The sequence below is a fragment of the Dysidea avara genome, chromosome 1, assembly GCF_963678975.1.
Source record: "Dysidea avara chromosome 1, odDysAvar1.4, whole genome shotgun sequence".
Lineage (NCBI taxonomy): Eukaryota > Metazoa > Porifera > Demospongiae > Dictyoceratida > Dysideidae > Dysidea > Dysidea avara.
Genome location: NC_089272.1, coordinates 42,786,667 through 42,807,923, shown reverse-complemented (window position 1 = coordinate 42,807,923; position 21,257 = coordinate 42,786,667). Strand labels below are relative to the sequence as shown.

Below are 21,257 nucleotides of genomic sequence, written 5' to 3'. Positions count from 1 at the left end.
AAACTATCTAAAATACCGGGAAACTTATTTGTTAGCTACTTGCACAGTGGATACTCTGGAAGGTAAGGAATTGGTGTAGAACGTGTGTAAATTTGTACACATAGCTTCAACCATTGAGCTACAACACACTAAATACTTAAAACCAGCATTACTTTTAAATAGGCAATAAGATCGGTTTTCCCAGACTGGGTCACATATGTCAAAATCTATTCATATATGTACTCAACATTTTCCCCAAAATACAGTATATAGGTCTGATATTATTTATGTACAAGTGTGTACATACAGTAGCACTCATGGTGATACTTTATCTCTTACATATATATGTATGTATTGTATTTTATGTTTATGATTTCAAGGGTCAATTTCTATGCAAGCAGTGAACACATACTGCAGCTGCATGTAAATTACTTTTAATACTTTACTTTCTAGTACACATTGCATAATTACAAGTATAGCATACAGTAAGGCCTTAATTGGTTACTACTAGCATGAAGTATACACACTAACTGAAGTTACTTCTATGCTTGTATGTACATACGTACCTGGATGAGTTGTTACAGTGATGGGATCGCTCACTGGTCCATCAGATCCACTAACAGCATATATTGTACAAGTGTATGTGGTGTGTGGAGTTAGTCCAGTAACTGTTCCTTGTGTAGCGGTACCAGTGATGTTAGCATTGATCTGTGTGTACAAAATCATTTGTAATAATAATGTACACGTGTCAGTGATGGAATTAAACAAATTTCTAAGGTAATGCTATTCTTACCACTGTGGCACTAATGGTTTCAGTACAAGTGATGATATACCATCTCACTATTCCATTAGCTTCTTGGTAATTGAGAGTATTCCAGCTGAATGTGATGTTTGTTTGTGTAACAGAAATACCTCTGAAATTGGCAGGAGCCACACTTGGAGATGGTATAATTACTATAAAATTAAATAAGTAACAAACAATAATGCTATCAGGGTTCTTCCAAGAAATTCCTGAGTGGTGGCCTAAAGTTAACATGAACTGATACGCTGTGTGTTATATTAGGGTATATTGCATGTGTATCAGTAATACATGTAAGAATTGTACTGGTCGGATTTAAGAGGGTACTGGTCGGTTTTCAGAGGTACTGGTTGCTTTGAACCACTGCCAACCAGTGTGGGCAGAACCCTGCATACTGTAATAAATAAATACACACATTAAGACACACAGTAGAGTGCCATGTGGTCAAGACGTATACATACCACACAGTTCATAAAGTAATGTAATGCTGGCATTCCATCATCGTCATAATATTGCACTGCTTGCAGTAAACCAAACATACTGAATGAACCAGGTATGTTGGTTATATCTGGACAAACTGCTGTTATTTCATTCATCATAATAATGGATATGTGAGACTAGGGCATTAAAAACAAGCATACCGTATACTATAGCTTTTCGAGGGGCAATATTTTTGAGGTTGAACAATGTAGCTAAAAATAAAAATTTTACAGCAGCCCCAAAATGTGTTAGACTATATTATGGAGGTATAAATAGTTTGAGGATATTGAGATTTAGTGTTCCCAGGGATAAATATGATGCCAGGACCTAGCTACTATACATGACATAATAAAACTTGTAGTGTGAGGGCATAAAAAATTGAGAGCATGCCAACCTAGAAGGTCTGTAGTAGACTTGTACCCCAGGAAGTTAGACATTCTGAAATTAAACCTGGGAATGGATTTAGTTAATTATTATTATATAACTTGACTGTTGTATTAGAATGACTGTTCTATTAGGGAAAACATTTATATAGTAATCTATTGAATAGTACTTAATAGCTATTATAATTAGTATAATGACAGCTAAATGTATGTATTCTTAGGTGGCTTTGCCCCTCTATATACAGTTTAAAAGGGGGTTCAGCCCCCCCCCCTCCCCTCTTTCTACTGCTCCTTCCCTCAGGCTATATGCAAACATACCAGACAGACTGATCATGTCCATGTTACAGCTATTGTTCATACAGTCTCATTACAACCTACCACTAACAGTAGCACTATCCACATATGTAACTGATCCACCAGTTCTCACACCCACCACCACATAGTGTTGTATGGTGTTATCTAAGTCATCAAATAAAACAAAACTGTTATTACTTGCTACAGAGTCAATTTGTCTCCTTTCTTGATCATTAGATAAAAGAGATAGCACTGCTCTGTACTGTGGAAATCCTTGAGCCTCAAAAAGATTTAATGGAGTCCAAGTGACATTGATCCTTGTTGGACTCAACCAGTTAGCATGTACATTCTCTGGTGGTTTAGTTGGTGTTAGTTCTTCACTGAAGAATGCAACATAATCACCTAATACTCCCATACCAACACTGGTGAATGCCACTACTCTCACTTGATAAGGAGTACCTGGGTCTGGGATAAGAACATCAACTTGTTGAGATGTCCAAATGGGCATATGTGCACACTTACGTAAACTTTGAATAGTATAATTTCTAACAGAGCTTTCCAGCTTAATGTATACTGTGGTACTGTCATCCTCATATCTTTGGTATATCACTTTATATGATGTAATAATTCCATTAGGTTGTAGGGGTGGACTCCACTTTACTGTCACTTCAGTGTTGTTCATGGTAGTTGTTACATAAAATTGAACCACTCCAGGAGCTGTGTAGGTGTGTGCAGTTAGAACTTTTATTTCTATGCATACTGTACATGCATACATAGATACATAGAACTAATATTTGTTCTTTTATTGAATATTAGTATGTTATAACATAATGTACGATAGTGCATACATAATGCGGTACATACTTGCTTCCCTTGTTCGGTTTTCTAAAGTATTGCTTGGTTCACTTATGCGGTTTCCATCATTAGTAGCAGTGATGGTCACTGTGACTAATTGATATGGAGCCAATCCAGTAATATCATAAGATTGTGTCTGTAAATGCAAACAAACTACAGTAATAGTTATTGTAGCGTACATGCACAGTCACATTACAGTACAATAGTATTGTATATTAAGAGGTTTGGGTTTTTCTGACCAAAAAAATCAGTTTCACAATACCATCCTTGTGCCTTGGAAGTATTGGATAGGTATAACCAAGCCTAAAAGTGCCGTTAGTATGACCCTAAATGCTTTCAATAGATTGCTAGAAAACAATTTTAAAGTTTTTTCAATGGAATTTTCTACTGACTGACTAACTGCCTGCCTGCTTGCCTGATGCCTTCAGACAACAGTAACTCGATAATGGCTAAGGCTACAGGCTTGATTTTTTCAATGTTCAACATTGCTTCATCCCAAGATGCACCTTTTGGCATACCGCAGTACCTACAATGCATGCATCATGGACTTACCTTTGTCCTCCCTTGTGTCCCATTTCTTTTTGCTGACAGCCAAAGGTGTCGATTTGCAGTAGCACAATGGCTTCCCTACAGAAATTGTCCGTGGTGACTGGATTGATTGCAGAGATGATTCTCCTACTGTTCTTCGTTTGTAAAGCAAAGTGTAATAGCCACTTCACTTTCAAGTCTGTGATTGATAGTGGGGCATGCACATCATCCATATTTTCATAGTGACTGAATTATTGATTGCAGAGGTGCTTCTCCACCTGTTCTTTGTTTGTAGTAGTGCTATGTAATGGGCTGAAAATGAAGTGTAATGGCCATTTTACTTTCGAGGTAGTGATTGATATTTTGGACTGTACATTCAGTTGAAACATTACCTCTGTTACCATCCTTTCTTTTAATGCGGTATGTGAGGGTTCACCAGTCATAATAATGATACAAAATACAAGTATAAAGGAAAATTACAAATTGTAAGTTCGATGAGGGATCATAGAAAAAAAAGTAGGGAAACAAGGGAGCTCACTTACACCTGCAGATATACTAGTAGACATTTAAACCCTAATCCAGTCTAGCTATCCGCCATGACTGAATTAGGGATTAAATGTCCACTGGTATATCTGCAAGTGTAGGTGGCCTCCCTTGCTTCCCTAATTTTTTCTCTGTAATCCCTAATTGAACTTAAAATTCTTATACTGTACCTGTACGTTCAAAAACATTGGCAAATTTTGGGAATGGTCAAAATCAATCAATCTCCTTGAAATGTCACATACAAACAGTTCAGTAATTGTTTGTGACATTTTTGCATCAAACGTGTTAAGCCACGTAACTTATGTTTTGGTTAGCCAGGTAGAGAAAGAAAGAATGAAAATTTTAAACTACAGTAGTCTTAACATAGGGAGGGATCACCACGAATGAGTACTGTTTTGGATTTTAAACAACAACAACTAGCTGAATTATATAGGTCAGTCACAACATGACTGCTCTACCTTGTTAGAAACACTATGAAAAGTCAGAAAGAATAGTAACCATTTTTTTTTTCAAATGAGCTATATATCACAAGAAAATCCTAAGGCTGCAGCACATGTTGCTGTCAGAACTTTGTTAATAACAATAACAAAAGTGATTAGCTGCTAATAATTGTTTAGTAGTGTATTGCCTACTCAGCATAATTACAATATTTTATCAAAGCCTAAATTAGATAATGATTTTCTCACTGCCAATATTTATCTCTTTAGAATACTGTATAGTAAAAATTTTGGCGGTAAAAAAGTGTGACGAAACCCCTCTGTTGAAAAAATTGGTGGAAAAAACTTTGCGATTGAAATACTATTCGCCAAAGTTTTTTTACCACCAAAATTTTTACTGTACAGTACGTAAGGATAACGACAAGGTGTCAACTCATCAGTTAAGTAGTGTAGTAAGTGTGTAGGTAGATAGCGTTGTTGTTGTAGCAGTACTTTGACGTGGTAGCAAAGGCGTGCTTTGCTATCTCTTGCGATGCAGAGAGCGACCATATACTTTTTTCAGTGAGCTCCAGTAGCAGAGTTTATCAAAGTATTTGGCCAAATCCATCGCGACATGATGAACTAGCTGATGCGCGAACAGGAAGCCGGTCGGAAATGCTATCCCAAACAGTGTATACAACAGTGGGACAAATTCCTAGGAAGATCTCCAAAGTCAGCTCGATCTTTATTGCATGGTGGTACGAGCTGACCTTCATCTCAAGTTCTAGTTACTCAATGTGTTCATGTGATAATCTAAAATAATTGGCAAAAAAAACTTTGGCGAATTGAACGCTATTCGCCAAATCCGTCAAAGTTTTTTATTGCCAAAGTTTTTACTATACGGTACAGTATTTACCAATTCTCCATTATATGGAACATCATTTGTTATGTTATTGCCATGATCAATGCTATATGTGATAGTGTAACTGATCAATATTCCATTAGGTTGTGTTGGTGCTTTCCAGATTACATGAACTGACTGACTATTGATTGTAGTGACTGATAGTATCACTGGAGGATTGGGAGCTGTGAGAGAATATTCCACCAATCATAATACTGATATTATAGTATGAAGATACTGTACCTTCATAATCAGTTGTTACAATGATGGGAGCACTAAGTGGTCCATCAGAACCACTATTAGCAAATATTGTACACCTGTATCTTGTGTGTGAACTTAGTCCAGTAACTGTTCCTTGTGTAGAAGTGCCAGTGATGTTAGCATGGGTCTGTGTGTAAAAATGTTAATGCATGCGTATGAAAGTTACTCACTACCAACTAAATATGTACAGTTTGGTAAATATTTAGCATTTAGCTATATACATACAGAAGATATAATTGCAGTATGAGTCAAGCTTGTGGACTTGCTACAACCAGTTTTCCACAGGCTTGTACATGGGAAAAGAGACTGAGCAGTAAGAGGCTACCTTACTAGTTCACGGTGATTTCAGCAGAGGCCACAGACTATTCCCATAAATATATGTCCTCAAAAGTTTATAACAACCCAAAAAGTCAGACCATAAAAAGCAGACTGAACAGTAGCTGTAGCCATGAAAGGCACCTGTATAGTATGACTGTTGATAATTACTTATCAAATTCAATACTGGTAAAAACCCTGTAGGTTATTGCAGACAGTAACAATATTTATTCTGTATACGTAGCCAGTATTCACAATGTGACTACACCTTTGTTACATGTATATCATCATATACTACTACATATAATTCTATAGCAGGTGTATGCATGTAAAGATGATCTAATCCAGAAAACAGCCAAGCTGTGAAAAAAGGGTACAGCCCCCACAATAGCCAAGATGTGGAATCCAAGGTGGCAGCCAAGAAATGGCTGCAATGTTAATCATTTTTGATAAGCTGGTGGTGCCCAAGAAATGTCTGCAATGATGCTAACGCAAATCATTTTTAATATGATCATAAAAAATGATTGTCATAAACACATTCTTGGCCACTACCTTTGATTTCACATCCTTTTTCACCCAGCATATTTTGGAGGCCATACCCTTTTTCACAGCTTGGCTGTTTTTGGATTAGATATCATTTCTTTTTGTACCAAAAACTGGCCATAGGCTGGTTTTGTGTCTTTCTTTTAACTCATCACTTTTCTTTACTAAAGGATTAAAGGAATGAAGATGGAGATGAAAATGAAGCTTTTAGCTTGTAACTTGTTTAGCTTACATGATTGTATTGTACATTAGAAAATTTTAATTATTTGTAATTTTTGCAACTGTATTAATTGTTGCACATAAACTCTATATGTGACCAGATTTTACAGAACCGATCCAAATCGCACATCAGGCAAAATCAAACTAACACCACCAGTGGATAGCTACACTATCGTACTACAAGTTTTGACCCTCAGCACTACTCAAACTACACGAGGCTGGTTTTTACACACATCTTTTCTGGGTGGTGTGGAGTGCTCAAATGGCGGTTTCAGGTCTTGTGAAGGACCTGGCTTGGCAAGAGTCAGTGGTTTACTGGTGGACAGCCTTATAATGTTGGCCAGACGTGTTCTCTGTTGATTTTGCTACATATCAGCCACTAAGGAGCCAGCACAGCCCTGTAATCTCGTGTCTGGACTCCAATCATGGTCTGCCTCCATTTTGAGGTCTATCTCTTGCCCTCCCTGCCACCCCCCAGCCTCCACCCCCCAGCCTCCACCCCTTTGTGAGCACTCGTGATACTACTTCGCTCGTCCAACTGCTCAGATTTTCTATCTTATTTGGCGGGAAACTGTACAAGCAGCTACAAGTACTGGAAGTGGCTTGAAAGGTAACAGATTGATGCATCTTTTGTGTAAATTTCAGACGCGTGTTTGCTATTCTTGGAGAGTTATGCTGGCTTCAATTCTTTGAAACCATTTATCTCGGAACTTCTAATGTGCGATTTGGATCGTTTTTCCAAAATCCAGTCACATATATACTGGTAATTTTTGCAGTTGAATGCTTCACAGAGCGACTTTTAATGTAGCTGAACTTCTTATAGGGTGACATAACTTCGTTCAACTTTCTCATAACTTGGCTGAACTTTCTACAGGGTGAATTTTACAACTTGGCTGAACTCTCTAAAGGATGACTTGTAACGTAGCTGAACTTTCTACAGGGTGATTTTTTTGTAGTTGAACTCTATATGTGACCGGGCCTGCGATAATAGGGCATGTGGGCACATGATTTTTGCCTACTTTTTCACACTTTCATCACTCATAACTTTCTGTATCATTATGCTATGGCTTTGTAATTTTCGGTTCTTAGTAAGCATTTAATTGGCATCATGATGCAAGTTACAGAATGGAAATATACTTTTCCACTACTGAGATATGACCTGTAGAGTGATAGGGTGTAGTTTGTGCCCACATGCCCTGTTTTCGCAGGCCCGGTCACATATACATAGGGTACATGACGTATTGCTGAACTCTCTATAGGATGACTCTTAATTCTCTACAAGGTGACATACAGTAGCTGAATGCTTTAATGTAGTTAATCATTTTTAGTTGACTGCTTTATTAGAGTGACTGCACTATTAGTGTATCTCAATCTCACACTTACTACACGTAGTTGGTTTTCATACCTCAATGGCTTTATAAGTTGCTCACATTTTATGGCAGCTTTTGTAAGTGTGCAAAGAAGAAAAATAAGAAAAATTGAAGAAACTATACTAGTTTTTGAAAGCTCATACTTGAAAACACCTGCTCAAATTTGGTATGTGGTGTACTGATTGTGGAGGGTATATCCACAGCAAAAATCATCCTGTTTCATAAATGCAGCATAGAACCATGTAAGTACGAAAATTCTTCTTGTGAATATACTTACAGTGTGGTGCACTGGATTCTTGGGCCACTTGACACACTACCGTACAGTATGTCTTTATTTTAAAATCTATTAGCCATTATTGCCAAGCAGCTAAAACCAAAGAATAATATGTAATAGTTATAACATGGGCACAAGGAATTTGCCTAATATGTATCACCAAAGCCCAAGGGCTGCGGGTATACATATCAGGCAAAATCCAAGTGCCCATGTTACCGTTTCAGGCTAATAGCCTGTGCCAGTTGAGTAATCACCCATGTGTAACCATTGGATTTGTTTTATACGCATGCCTGAAAGATTCAGTTAGGCTGCAAATAACATTGTAGCTATGTTTGTTATAATGAGCAGATGAGTCTCCTAAGGATATCACAGGAAAAGTTGAGTTGAACAAATCTCAGGAAATTTGCAAGTGTTTTAATACTCATGTTGTTTAAAGATTAATACAATGTATATTATTGGCCTACAGGAGTAAGCTTCATTGTAGAGTGGTTAACTCCTAATGTGGGTGTGGTCCACATATTAAAATATGCTGAAATGCTTGCATTATAACACTAGTTCTTGCCTTTTAATAACTAACATTTCCAAACGCATAGAATAGCAAGAATACTGAAATGCCTTTATTTGAGCACTTCTTGTGGCAACATTCCAATTCAGTTGTAACATGAGCATTACTTATTCCCATAAATGCCATAATCGATTTCAATCTGAGCCTTTATAACACAAACAGGGTGATACCACTATACCTCATCCACATCAAGGCTATGCTTGCTTTAATGAAAGTGGCTTGCTCTTTTGAAGTGCAACCACTTTCCCTGGATACATCTCAATGTACACCGGTGTACATTTATTTGTATCCCTATGAAGAGGTATTCATTACAAATGTAACTCTCTGGAATTCCTATGATCTGAGATGTGAAAATGTTACATAATATAGTTTACAAACATATTTGGATTCAAAAAATCAGTCACAGCAAAATGCCACCGTTACATATGATATATTAATAGCACTCACCACAAAATTATAGGCCACTGCATTACACGTGATAATATACCATCTCACTATTCCATTAGCTTCTTGAAGGTTTAAAGTATTCCAGGTGAATGTGACAGTATTAGATGTGACAGAGACATCTCTGAAATTGCTGGGTGCCACACTTGGAGGAAGAGGCACTGCACAATACAGGAATAGAATATGCAAAATCCAGTGTTGACATTTATAAAACAAATGTGACCTAATTTGAAAAGGTATATTTTTACACATTGGACAGTAGAACATGTACATATACCAGTTTTGAAGTTTCAATTGATCATAGCTTGCCAATGGCTGCTGATGTTGCAGCCACCAAATTTTCATGAGTGGAGCTATTCATGGGCATCTATTGTATTGCTACTGTAATTTAACTAGTGTAAAAAAATTAAACATGGGAACAGAGATCATTGAAATAAAAAAGAAACAAGAGTCAAACAAGCCAGCATGTTAAACACAGAGAGATATTTGGACTCAATGGCTATGGTAGAGACTAAGGAAAAACAGTAGTTTCCATAAATCAGGGACAGATAAGTACTGAGAATGCTTCTTATGTTATAATGTATAATGTATTTGAGTCCTAATAAAGATCTCTGTGTTTTTAACATGATGGCTTGCTTGACTCTAGTTTCTTTTTCTATTTTTCAATGATCTCTATTCCCATGTTTTAATTTTTGTTTTACACTAGTTTGTTTATAAATCCATTTATGGATAGCTAATGTGATAATAAGAGGTGCTGGTGGTGCTTGATATTACACAGTACTAAACATGTATATCAAGTCAGTCATCATGTACAGTAGCTGTTAAGTGATCAGCTAATATTAGTATCTCTAAATAGTTTATCAGAGTTATGAGGAAAGACATAGGAAGGAAAGCTATATAGTTTTTATCCCCAAAACTGAACAGATTTTCCTGTACAGGGTAGATCAGTGAAAAAAAACTGAAAATAATCTTAACAAAATAGCATACGTATTTCAACTTCGTAAATAAGTACTATTATTGATTCTTTTGACTACGTATTTTCCAGTGAACCTATACTTCTTCCAAATTAACTACTAAGGCTTCTATTGTAGTTGGGGAGCTTTCTAAGTTTAGGTGAGTGTTCTATTTGGGAATACATAAGCGATCTCTGGATCTTCCATTGGAAAACAGGGTGGGTATGACTAGCTTTACTGTATATGCTAGCTACATACTAGCTGCTCAGAGTGGCCTTCCCTTTTAAATGGTGTGGATCTGAACTTGTTTGTGCCCCTCCTCTTGGATCTGGCCCTGTTGTCACTATAGTAATAGCTATTGGTAAACTCATTTTCCTGAACTAAAACACATGCACCTTGTATTATTTTGCATTCACCACCTCATGTGTAAAAATGTGTGCTAATTAAGTTGTATATAATGCATACCACCAGTTAAATCATATGTCTGTTGATAGCTGTTTATATAAGTGTCCTTCGTACAATAACATTTAGCATGTGTCATTAGGATTCATTGTGGAGTATATGAAAAAGCCCAGTGTCCGGTGTGTCATGCAAGTAACAATACACAACAATTACCACTTTACCATTTAAAGGATCACCATCCAAAAATGAAGATGATCCACCACTTTTCACTCCAACTACCACATAATACTGTATGTTAGATGCCACGTTAGAAAATATGGCAAAACTATTTTTAGTTATCATAACATTAGCATCAAGTTGTCTCTTTTGGCTATCATTAGATAACGAAGAAAGCACTGCTCTATATTGTGGAAATCCTTGAGCTTCAAACAGACTTAATGGAGTCCAAGTGACATTGAGGATTGTTGGGCTTAACCACTTGTATATATAATTAACTTGTACATTCTCTGGTGGTTTAGTTGGTGTTAGTTCTTCACTGAAGAATACAACATAATCACCCAATACTCCCATACCAACACTAGTGAATGCTACTATTCTCACTTGATAAGGGGTACCTGGATCTGGAATGAGATGCAACATCTTTATGAACACACAGCTGCAGTACACCTACACTTACGTAAATTTTTAATAGTAAAATTTCTAACAGTGTTCTCCAAAGTTATATGTTCTGTAGTATTGTCATCCTCATATGTTTGGTATATCAGTTCATATGATGTGATAACTCCATTACGTTGTAGGGGTGGACTCCACATTACTATCACTTCGGTGTTGTTTAATGTAGTATTTACGTGAAACTGTACTACTCCAGGAGCTGTGTACATAGATGTGTGCATTTTTAAAAATACTAAACATATCTTTAAGGCACATATGAAAACTGCAATTCAAGAAAAGACTACCACTCTCAATGCTATGTTTAATACATATGTACCTGCTTCACTTGTTCGATTTTCCGATGCATTGCTAGGATCACTAGTGACTCTTCTATCATTTGTAGCAGTGATGGTCACTGTGATTAACTGATATGGAGCCAGTCCAGTAATGTCATAAGATTGTGTCTACAATTATATTGAAGTGGTAGTTATTGTAGTGTACAGTCTCATTATACACTGTCAGTGTGAATATATATACTTACCAATTCTCCATTATATGGAACATCAATTGTTATATTATTGCCATGATCAATGTTATATGTGATAGTGTAACTGATCAATACTCCATTAGGTTGTGTTGGTGTTCTCCAGGTTACATGAACTGACTGAGTATCAACTGTAGTAACTGATAGTATCACTGGAGGATTGGAAGCTGTGAGAAAATATTTCATAACAATTGATGTACTGTATTTTATGACAGTACATACGTTGATATATAGTTGTTACTGTGATTGGATCACTCACTGGTCCATCAGATCCACTAACAGCAAATATTGTACAGGTGTATGTGGTGTGTGGAGTTAGTCCAGTAACTGTCCCTTGTGTAGCAGTACCAGTGATGTTAGCATTGGTCTGCGTGTGATAAAAATACATGTGTTGCAAATAATAAAGTACATACATATACAAGTTCAACCAGGAATTAAATGTCTGTCTGCTGGTGAAGACAACCTCTCTTGTTTCATTATTTATATCCCTTATCAAGCATAAAATTCCTAAATTTTCTTGCACTTGCTTGTTTATTTTTTGTAACATGATCATGACTGGTGAGCCAAACGGATGTATATACCACTTCAAAATAATGAATGGTGTCATACGTATCATAAAATTAATTTACATCTGAAATTCAATGCATCAAATACTGAGAAGTAAAGTGGCCATTATGCTTTCCTTAAATTCCAGCTACAAATGGTCAGCTCACCACACAACATTAAAAAGGCAAATGACGAACTGTACAAGAGAATCATCTCTGCTAGTCTCTACAAAAAAACCTCAATACAGATGATTCCAACAGGGAGCAATTATGTGGTATTCACAAATCACCACCTTGCACTGTCAGTAAAATAAATGGGAAAAAAGAAAACAAAAGTAAATCCATGAATCATGTATGGTACGTATGCCAAAACACCAGACCAGTTGGGCTGTAGTAATGTTCAACAGTATAGGCCATACATAGCCTTGAGGTCCGCTTGTGGCAAGGCAATAGTTTTTCTAAAAACCAGTAGCAACCTATTGATAGCATTTTGGATCACGTTTGAGCATACATACATAACCAATACTTCCAAGTTGACATGACGGTAATATCAGGGTAACACATAATTATTTTAATGTGAGAAGTGCAAACCTAATATACAGTACTAATGTACTGTATGATAGTTATGCATGACTGGTACTATTATGTTTGCAGTCTCTGCATGTTGTCAAAACTAATGGTCCAACTGTTACTAGGTACAGTGTTGGGCAAGTTACTTTGTAAAAGTAACTAGTTACATATTACATATTACTTGCAACAGAACTATTTAGTTACAGTTACATATTACCCATAAAATAAAGTAACTGTAATAATATTACATATTATATTACTTTGTGTCCACAGCCTTAAGCTGTCACGTGTGAAACTACCACCTTATCACGTGACATGATTGCGTTGTTGGACAGTGTGCAAATCTTGGTTATAAGTAAGAAGCTAGTGAATAAGCTTCATTCAGTAGGCCCCGTTACTTCGTTGTGGTTAGGCGTTACTCAGAGGATTACTAACGAGATTAGTAACTTCGTTACTTTTAGTAATAATATTACATCATATTAGACTCGTTACAGTAATTGTATTACTTAGGTAACGCGTTACGTTTGTAAGTAAAGTATCTTGCGTTATATTATCTGTTTTCATAGCGTATTTCGTTATATTACTTTGTTACCACAAAAGTAATAATATTATGTAACGCATTACATAAGTAACGCGTTACTCCCAACACTGACTAGGTACAACTTTTTAAAAGCCAAAAAATTAAATCAAGATTTTTACTCTTGATCAAATGCATAGGCAAACATGATGCCATTGCCAACATCACAGTTATCTATTGGCTACCACATTCATAATTTTTCAACCTTGTCATTATTAAAGGCCACACATTATTGTAGCTACTGGGTTGTTCTAGCCATATGGTGTATCCACATTATGCTATATATACACTGTAGATAAAGCACCACCAAATGTGAGGGTGACACAAGGATGTGTGTCAAGAGGCTAATCCAGCATGAGGCAAAACTGAGTGCTGTGAATGCCTTGAAACACCTCTCTAGTGACACCCCTCTAATGCTGTAATTTTTGTACACACAATCATAGCAGTAGGGAGGTGCTTCAAGTGTTATATTATATTTCCTGGTCTTTTTGCTTGGAGCATTCATTTCATGTGCCTACTGTATTGTAATCTATTTCTAGTCATAGAACTAACTGAGAGGATTAGTTTGACTACGTAGTTTTAGTGATTTACAATGTCACACACACACAGGTGCGGTTTTAAGGGAGTTTTACCAGTTCGCATAAACCAGTCACCTTTTCAAGATCAAAAAAATAATTAAAACACTCAACGAACTTTAAGCCTAAAATAATGACTTTAACTACTTGGATAGTTAATGATCAAATTACTCTCTCCACCACAAAATGATCCAAATTACTTCTTTTGCACCTTCAAGTGCATTGAGCACCTCTAAATACAATTATCATTTTTGATTTTGTAGCTTCTGGAACTGATCAAAAAGGTATTAAATCTCTCTACATAGGCTTAGAATGAGCAGATTCTACATTTTAGGGCAATTTTCACTCATATTTAACTAAATAAACTATATAGAAGGTTCTAATTCCACCACTACCGCCCCTAGCTATCCTAAAGTTGGAAACCAGTCAGAAATTTTTCTAGAACCACCCCTGCATGCACATGATCAACTATGCCATCTGAGTGGAGTTGTTTTCGTACTTATTTCCTGTTCTGCATAACTGTATGGTATTAGCCTGATTATTTGCATAACTGTGTTACATGACAGTTATGTAGGTAATTGATACTGTATGGAAAACACAGTACACAGTAGCACTTTTATCCTCCCAAGCAAAGCACAATATACATACGTACATACTGGAATACTCACCACAAAATGATCGTCTGTTCCATTACAAGTAATGATGTACCATCTCACTATTCCATTAGCATCTTGGTAACTGAGTGTATTCCAGCTGAATATGATAGCATTATACTTGACAGAAACATCTCTGAAATTGTTGGGTGCCACACGTGGGGGAGGTAGAGGTACTATGGAAAAATGTATACTAGACAAATGTACATGATATTTGGAAATAGTGTTGCATGTACTTTTGTATGTATTTTGCATTTGTCAGGATAGAAAAAAAAATTTAATTTGAAGCATTGCAGCCTAAGTAGAATAGTGTTGATCAATCCTACAAAAGTGTTTGTTTGATTTTCAAAATGTACGTGCGTATTAGTACCCATAATATTACAGCTTTTTCACAGCAACCTGAATCAATACAAGAATGTGTAGTATTACAGTATAATTCATTTTTAGCTTAACCAAATAATCGTAGTACATTCAAAAGCACTATTTTTTTATGGAATCACTTTCAAGTGCCAATTTAGTGTCAGTACTATCATTGTTACAGCAGATCAGTACCTGAATACTTTGATTATTCCTTAATATAGCCATACAAAACCATGAAGCAAGTACAGAACATACATAATCATTATACCATTAAAAGGATCACTTTCCAAGAACAATGATGATCCACCAGTACTCACACCTACTACCACATAATACAGTGTGACAACAGCCAGGTTAGTGAAAACTGCAATACTGTCATTAGTTATCGTAACACTAGCATCAAGTTGTCTGTTTAGACTATCATTTGATAATGGAGTGAGTACTACCCTATACTGTGGAAATCCTTGAACTTCAAATAGATTTAATGGAGTCCAAGTGACATTGATTGTTGTAGAGTTCAACCAGTTAGCTTGTACATTCTCTGGTGATTTAGTTGGTGTTAGTTCTTCACTGAAGAATACGACATAATCACCCAATACTCCCATACCAACACTGGTGAATGCCACTACTCTCACTTGATAAGGAGTACCTGGATCTGGAATAAGAACATCAACATGTTAACCATATGAACATACAGTTGTACACGCACACTTACGTAAATTTTGAATAGTATAATTACGAACAGTGTTCTCCAAAGTGATATGTTCTGTGGTATCATCATCCTCATATATTAGATACATCACTTCATATGATGTGATAATTCCATTAGGTTGTAGGGGTGGACTCCACATCACTATCACTTCGGTGTTATTTAATGTAGTCTTTACGTGAAACTGTACTACTCCAGGAGCTGTGCAGAAGAGTATAATTAAAATTGTTGGTATGTTATAATCTGCACTTGGTATACAGTATGCAGATTTTTTTTTTTTGTTTTTATTAATGTTTTACAGCACGTAAGTACTGAAAGCCATTGCTAAGTCCTACCAAAGGCTAAAATATACTAACGTGGAGAACAAAGAAAAATTCTTAACAGGACATCTTGAAATACAGTAAGATACCTTAATAATAAGATACCTATCCATGTTTAAAAGTACTTATACAGTTTAAGAAGTGTAGTAATGGATTTCTTAGTACTCCAAAATAAATTTTGCAGTGAAGGTCTCATGGGCACAGTTTTAACCACTGGCATGCCATGATGGATTAAATACTTCAAACTGTTATAATAGTATATAATGGAGAGAGAGTGTGTCTATAGGGTGTGAAAATTACGTCCATTACATATCTTTGTTTCCTCTCATATAACTGACTGCTGTTGATTGCCAAGATTTAACATGATGCTAGTTTAAGGTGGGTGGTTGCAGTGACTGAAACTCTATCTAGACATGTCACTTTCACTAGCAAAACTGTCAAGGCAGGGGATGATTAAATTTCAAATGAAGATATCATGTGCAAGGTTTGATATTCATGATGACCGGTGTATAGCACAGGTGGGAACTGGAACTGGATTCATCCAAGGCAGCATCAACGTTCCTGGTAATGTTTGCTTCCCAGGTTAGGTGCCAAGGTCTTTCTCTTTGTACCAAGTTCCTCTGTGCGACATGCCATACTCAAGTTTCTTGAGTGACTAGCTACACCGCCCTTTCACTCAGTTGTATGACAAGTTCTTTCACTCAGTCACTGATCAAAACAAATCACCAAGTTGTTTGAATGATGCCATAGGACTTTAATACAGTAGCTCATTTGTCAGAACGTATAGTGTATTTTGAAACTCTCTCTTCTCCATTATATACTCTTGATAATAATGCGCAAGCAGTAGTAATGTATAGTATTCTAAAAGCGTACCCTTTTGTAATTTGGATAACAAACAGACAATAAACGGTATCACAATATTAGCAGCCTCATACATTGCTACTTTAATGTGAGGTACCCATAAACTGTTTAGGCTATGAAAGATAATGGCTCTATAACTACTTCTTGAATCTGCAAGTACAGACTAACAGTTACACTAACATGTATTTATATGCGTACATGCTTCACTTGTTCTTGTCATCATTGCATTACTAGAATCACTTTCTCCACCTCCATTAGTAGCAGTGATGGTCACTGTGACTAACTGATATGGAGCCAGCCCAGTAATATCATAAGATTGTGTCTAGAATGGATAACACAAAGGAGTATTTATAAGTGTCATGTGTATAGTCACATTATTCTTACTGGGTTTCCATCATAGGGAACATAAATTCTTCCACTACTGCCATGATTAATATTATATGTGACAGTGTAACTGTTCAATACTCCATTATGTTGTGTTGGTGCTCTCCAGGTTACATGAACTGACTGACTATCAATTGTAGTGACTGATAGTATCACTGGAGGATTGGGAGCTGTGAGAAACATTTCACGTAATCATAATCACTGATGTATTGTACAACAGTACATACGTTGATGTGCAGTTGTTACAGTGATGGGATCACTCACTGGTCCATCAGATCCACTTACAGCATATATTGCACAAGTGTATGTGGTGTGTGGAGTTAGTCTAGTAACTGTCCCTTGTGTAGCAGTACCAGTGATGTTAGCATGGATTTGCTATACAATAACAACGACAATTGTGAGTAATATCTTATGCAGTTTAGATATGAATGCCATTTGTAAAAAGCTGTGTGGGTCTTGTTGTTTGTTGTCTGACGCAAACAAACTCTAATGTGACAGTACAATGACAGAAATGTAATAACTATGCTTGAGTTACAGAGAATATAACTGTAGTTACAGTGTACATTTTGGTTTTTCTCTGTAAGTGTAATAAGTTGATGTCATCACAGTATTCAAGTGCTATGCACACATATTATAGGCAAGGGGTAGGTCCAGACTTTAAAAAGGGGGGTTCCACTCTAGAGAGTATGATAATTGTGGGTTCAGTCTAGCTACAGCTACACAATAGTAATATTTCATAACAAATAATCACTCTCTGGCAATGTTTCACTGTTTTATCATTTCGAAATGAAACTTCTGCCTCTAGAGGTAGCTTTAAAACATTGAAACAATAATAATTTTAAAGGTGATTATTGCATATTGCGTATGGAGATATTATAATGGGGATGCGATTTCAAGTGGTTTTTCAGTAAAGGAAAGTAAAATGAATGCTTTTCGACCTCAAAGCATTTCTTTTGACTGAGAGACTGATTTTGGCTTTACTAACTTCAGATAAACTTTTTAGCAGTTCATCAAGCAATATTATATTCCAATAAAAGGGACCCTTTCCTGGATCTACCCCTGCAGTTATGTCCCTCATACCACAAAAGTGTAGTCTTTTTCATGACAAGTGATGATATACCATCTCACTACTCCATTAGCTTCTGAATAACTCAAAGCATTCCAACTGAATTTGATGGATGTTGATGTAGTAGAAACAACTCTGAAATTTCTAGGAGCCATGCTGGGAGCTGGCTGTGGTACTGGTGGTGCTAGAAAAGGAATGATTAGTACATTCGCATACTGTACAGTTGTACAAGGAATTAAGGGTTTACAATGCATGAGAGTAAAATCAGTAAAAGTAATCACATGTACATTCTTAAAAGTTATCACTTTGCTATGCTACTGTATGTGATGTATGCTATGTAGCACATAGTCATGCAAGGAAAATACAAATATATGTATACATATCCTGTAGTATGAGTATAATAGTAAGGTTGAGGCCATTGCCACTGATTGGGAGAAACCTATCCAAAAACATAGAAAAAATAAAAATGGATCTAAAGTGAATTCCTGACCTAGAGCCACCAGTAGTGAGGGATTCTTACCACTTCACAACTGGAACTACTGTAGCTACCCACTCTTCCTTCTTTTCTACCTTATAAATGTGAGTCGAGAAGGATGTTCTATTAAGAAGACGGAACCATGCTCGGCAAAGAAGAAACCAAAGCTGAACCCAACACTAACCCTAACTGAGGTTTGCCTGTTGAACATAAAGATGTATTAGTGAAGGTAAGTTTTTGGTTCAAGGCGAGCTAGGGTTGGCCTGGCTTTGCCGGGATGCTTGCTTCAATTGTTCTAACCCTTGTTTGTCTTGAACTCACCAAGACCTTACCTCATACAAACAATGTGCTGGATACTTTAGTTTGTTCTGGTTCAACAGCCTTTGGTGACACTTATTGACACTGACAGTCAGTGTCAATAGCCACTACATACACTGTTAAAGTTGGGTGTTCTCAAACACCCATGATGTTGCTGTGTTACCTAAAAACTCACACCTGTTCTGGTGTAGTAGGAACACCCTTGGGTGTTTGCACTGCACTAATTCAATTTTGAACACTTCTTGGTGTTTGTCAACACCCTTTGGTCTTTATGTACACCTGATTTAGTTAATAAAATTAACACAATTCGGTCACACATTAAGTTTGTTAGTCAATACGAGCATACAGGCTAGCATTTACAAACAAAAATATCTTTCAGCATTGCACATACAATAAGAAGGCAAAACAATGGAATACATATAGCATGTGACTCTACCACTGATGTATCTAATGCACATACATAAGATGTACATGACTACTACATGCAACAGATTTGCGTAGGTGTTAATTACAGTGAGATGACAGTGTGATGGCATTATCATGTACTTGTACACTGTATTATTTCTTGTGACAACCATGCAGTAGTTCATTTCAGAGCCTTTTAAAATGAACCCACAATCAAGTCATGCTTATTGGTTACATTATAAATACAAACTGAATACCATAAGAGGAAGAGCTGATGATACTGAATGTATGTATTACTATCCATGTTTCTTGTATGTTCTTTGTGTTAATGATATGACGATTCAATAAGGCTAAAGTATGTAGTGCACTTTTTGGCTTCCTGTATGGCTTTACTGGGGTGCCTTAAATTAACCACAAAAGTCTGTTTTCCATAGGCTCCAATGTATTTTGACATCACTTTTGATTAGCTGCTATCTTGTATACTTTGGTGTAGCAATTAGTGATGCAGATTTTCAGAAGCTTCTGGAACCACTCTATTAATTGATCCTTGTTGAATAGTGCTGTGACCTCTAATGAAGTTAATATGCAGCAATATTGATGACTGTAAAATGTGATTGGCTGTATAACAAAGAAAACAGTCCATTTTCTTTTAAAATATCTTAAGTACCCTATGGGTGTAACAGAACACCCTCAAAGGAGTCTGGTGTAAATGGCAGCTATTATATCCCAAAAAGTATTTTACAAACACCTTTTGTAACAGTGTAATAATCATTAGTAGTACATGTACAATTATATCACATATGTAATTTCAACATAATTCATAATTGTTAGGTTGCATTACCTGTGCCAACTTCAAATATCCACACTCCAGGATCATACACATTACTGGTCTCAGTGATACTGAGAATATCTTGAGATAGTGATCCAGGAATGGTGATGAAATTGGTACCATCTTCAGCATTAATTCCAGCCACAGCTTCACCACCACCCCACTGTAAGTCCTCATACACGAATATCACAAAAGATTTAGATCCACTGCTGGCCAATACACACTGAAATGTGTTGACCTAAATACAAAATAAAGAGTGGTAACATGTCATCACATACATGCATAATATTATTCATGCTATTATCATTATTCAGTAGTCAATATTGTATGGCACGAATTAATGCATATACAAATTAATTTTATGCAATGATAACACATCTTTTACCTTATCAGTTTGATGGGGATAGTAACCAACTCTATCCCATGTTGCGATCAGCATATTGTCAACTGCTATAGCTTGAGAATTAGGAAAAGCTGTTCTTATTTGTTCAGTTGCTCTATCAAGGAGATTGTGGTCAGTAGTCTGACGATAGTAAATGTGGCCAGTTCCTGTAATATCAACATCGGCCCAGTATGGTGCGACGATATCATATGAAGTCAGTGGGAATAGACGTACAAAAGTGTCATCAAAAGGATTATCAAAGCTAATGACTCCATTAGCATTTACCTGTAGTAAATAATGAAACATTGTACAAGTCCTTCAGTACTGTATTCATACGTACATATGTATTCCTTTTGGCATAACCATAGAACATGTAGTCATGGGATAAGTAGATCCTTAGAGAGCTTCCATCATCAGTTAATGGTAAGGAACTATCACCATTAGTACTTCCAAATGGATAAAGCTAAACAAAATGATTTAAAAAGTAAGATCATACTCATGGAAATGTG

The 21,257-nt window shown here is 36.4% G+C and overlaps 1 protein-coding gene across 1 annotated transcript in view; it reads right to left on the bottom strand.

Moving 5' to 3' along the window:
- Positions 1–21,257, bottom strand: part of LOC136264970 (uncharacterized) — an 88,700-nt gene that overhangs the window by 12,229 nt on the left and 55,214 nt on the right. Inside the window, exons 18-40 of the mRNA XM_066059737.1 lie at positions 21,089–21,211; positions 20,752–21,033; positions 20,379–20,604; positions 18,354–18,523; positions 17,501–17,648; positions 17,274–17,443; positions 17,088–17,211; positions 15,715–15,909; positions 15,268–15,654; positions 14,655–14,815; positions 11,942–12,086; positions 11,717–11,886; positions 11,513–11,639; positions 11,201–11,395; positions 10,746–11,144; positions 9,173–9,330; positions 5,422–5,566; positions 5,194–5,363; positions 2,800–2,926; positions 2,458–2,652; positions 2,020–2,400; positions 773–933; positions 546–687 (exon numbers count right to left, since the gene is read on the bottom strand). Of these exons, the coding sequence (XP_065915809.1) occupies positions 546–687; positions 773–933; positions 2,020–2,400; positions 2,458–2,652; positions 2,800–2,926; positions 5,194–5,363; positions 5,422–5,566; positions 9,173–9,330; positions 10,746–11,144; positions 11,201–11,395; positions 11,513–11,639; positions 11,717–11,886; positions 11,942–12,086; positions 14,655–14,815; positions 15,268–15,654; positions 15,715–15,909; positions 17,088–17,211; positions 17,274–17,443; positions 17,501–17,648; positions 18,354–18,523; positions 20,379–20,604; positions 20,752–21,033; positions 21,089–21,211 (4,501 nt within the window). The remainder of the gene's footprint in view (positions 1–545; positions 688–772; positions 934–2,019; positions 2,401–2,457; positions 2,653–2,799; positions 2,927–5,193; positions 5,364–5,421; positions 5,567–9,172; positions 9,331–10,745; positions 11,145–11,200; positions 11,396–11,512; positions 11,640–11,716; positions 11,887–11,941; positions 12,087–14,654; positions 14,816–15,267; positions 15,655–15,714; positions 15,910–17,087; positions 17,212–17,273; positions 17,444–17,500; positions 17,649–18,353; positions 18,524–20,378; positions 20,605–20,751; positions 21,034–21,088; positions 21,212–21,257) is intronic.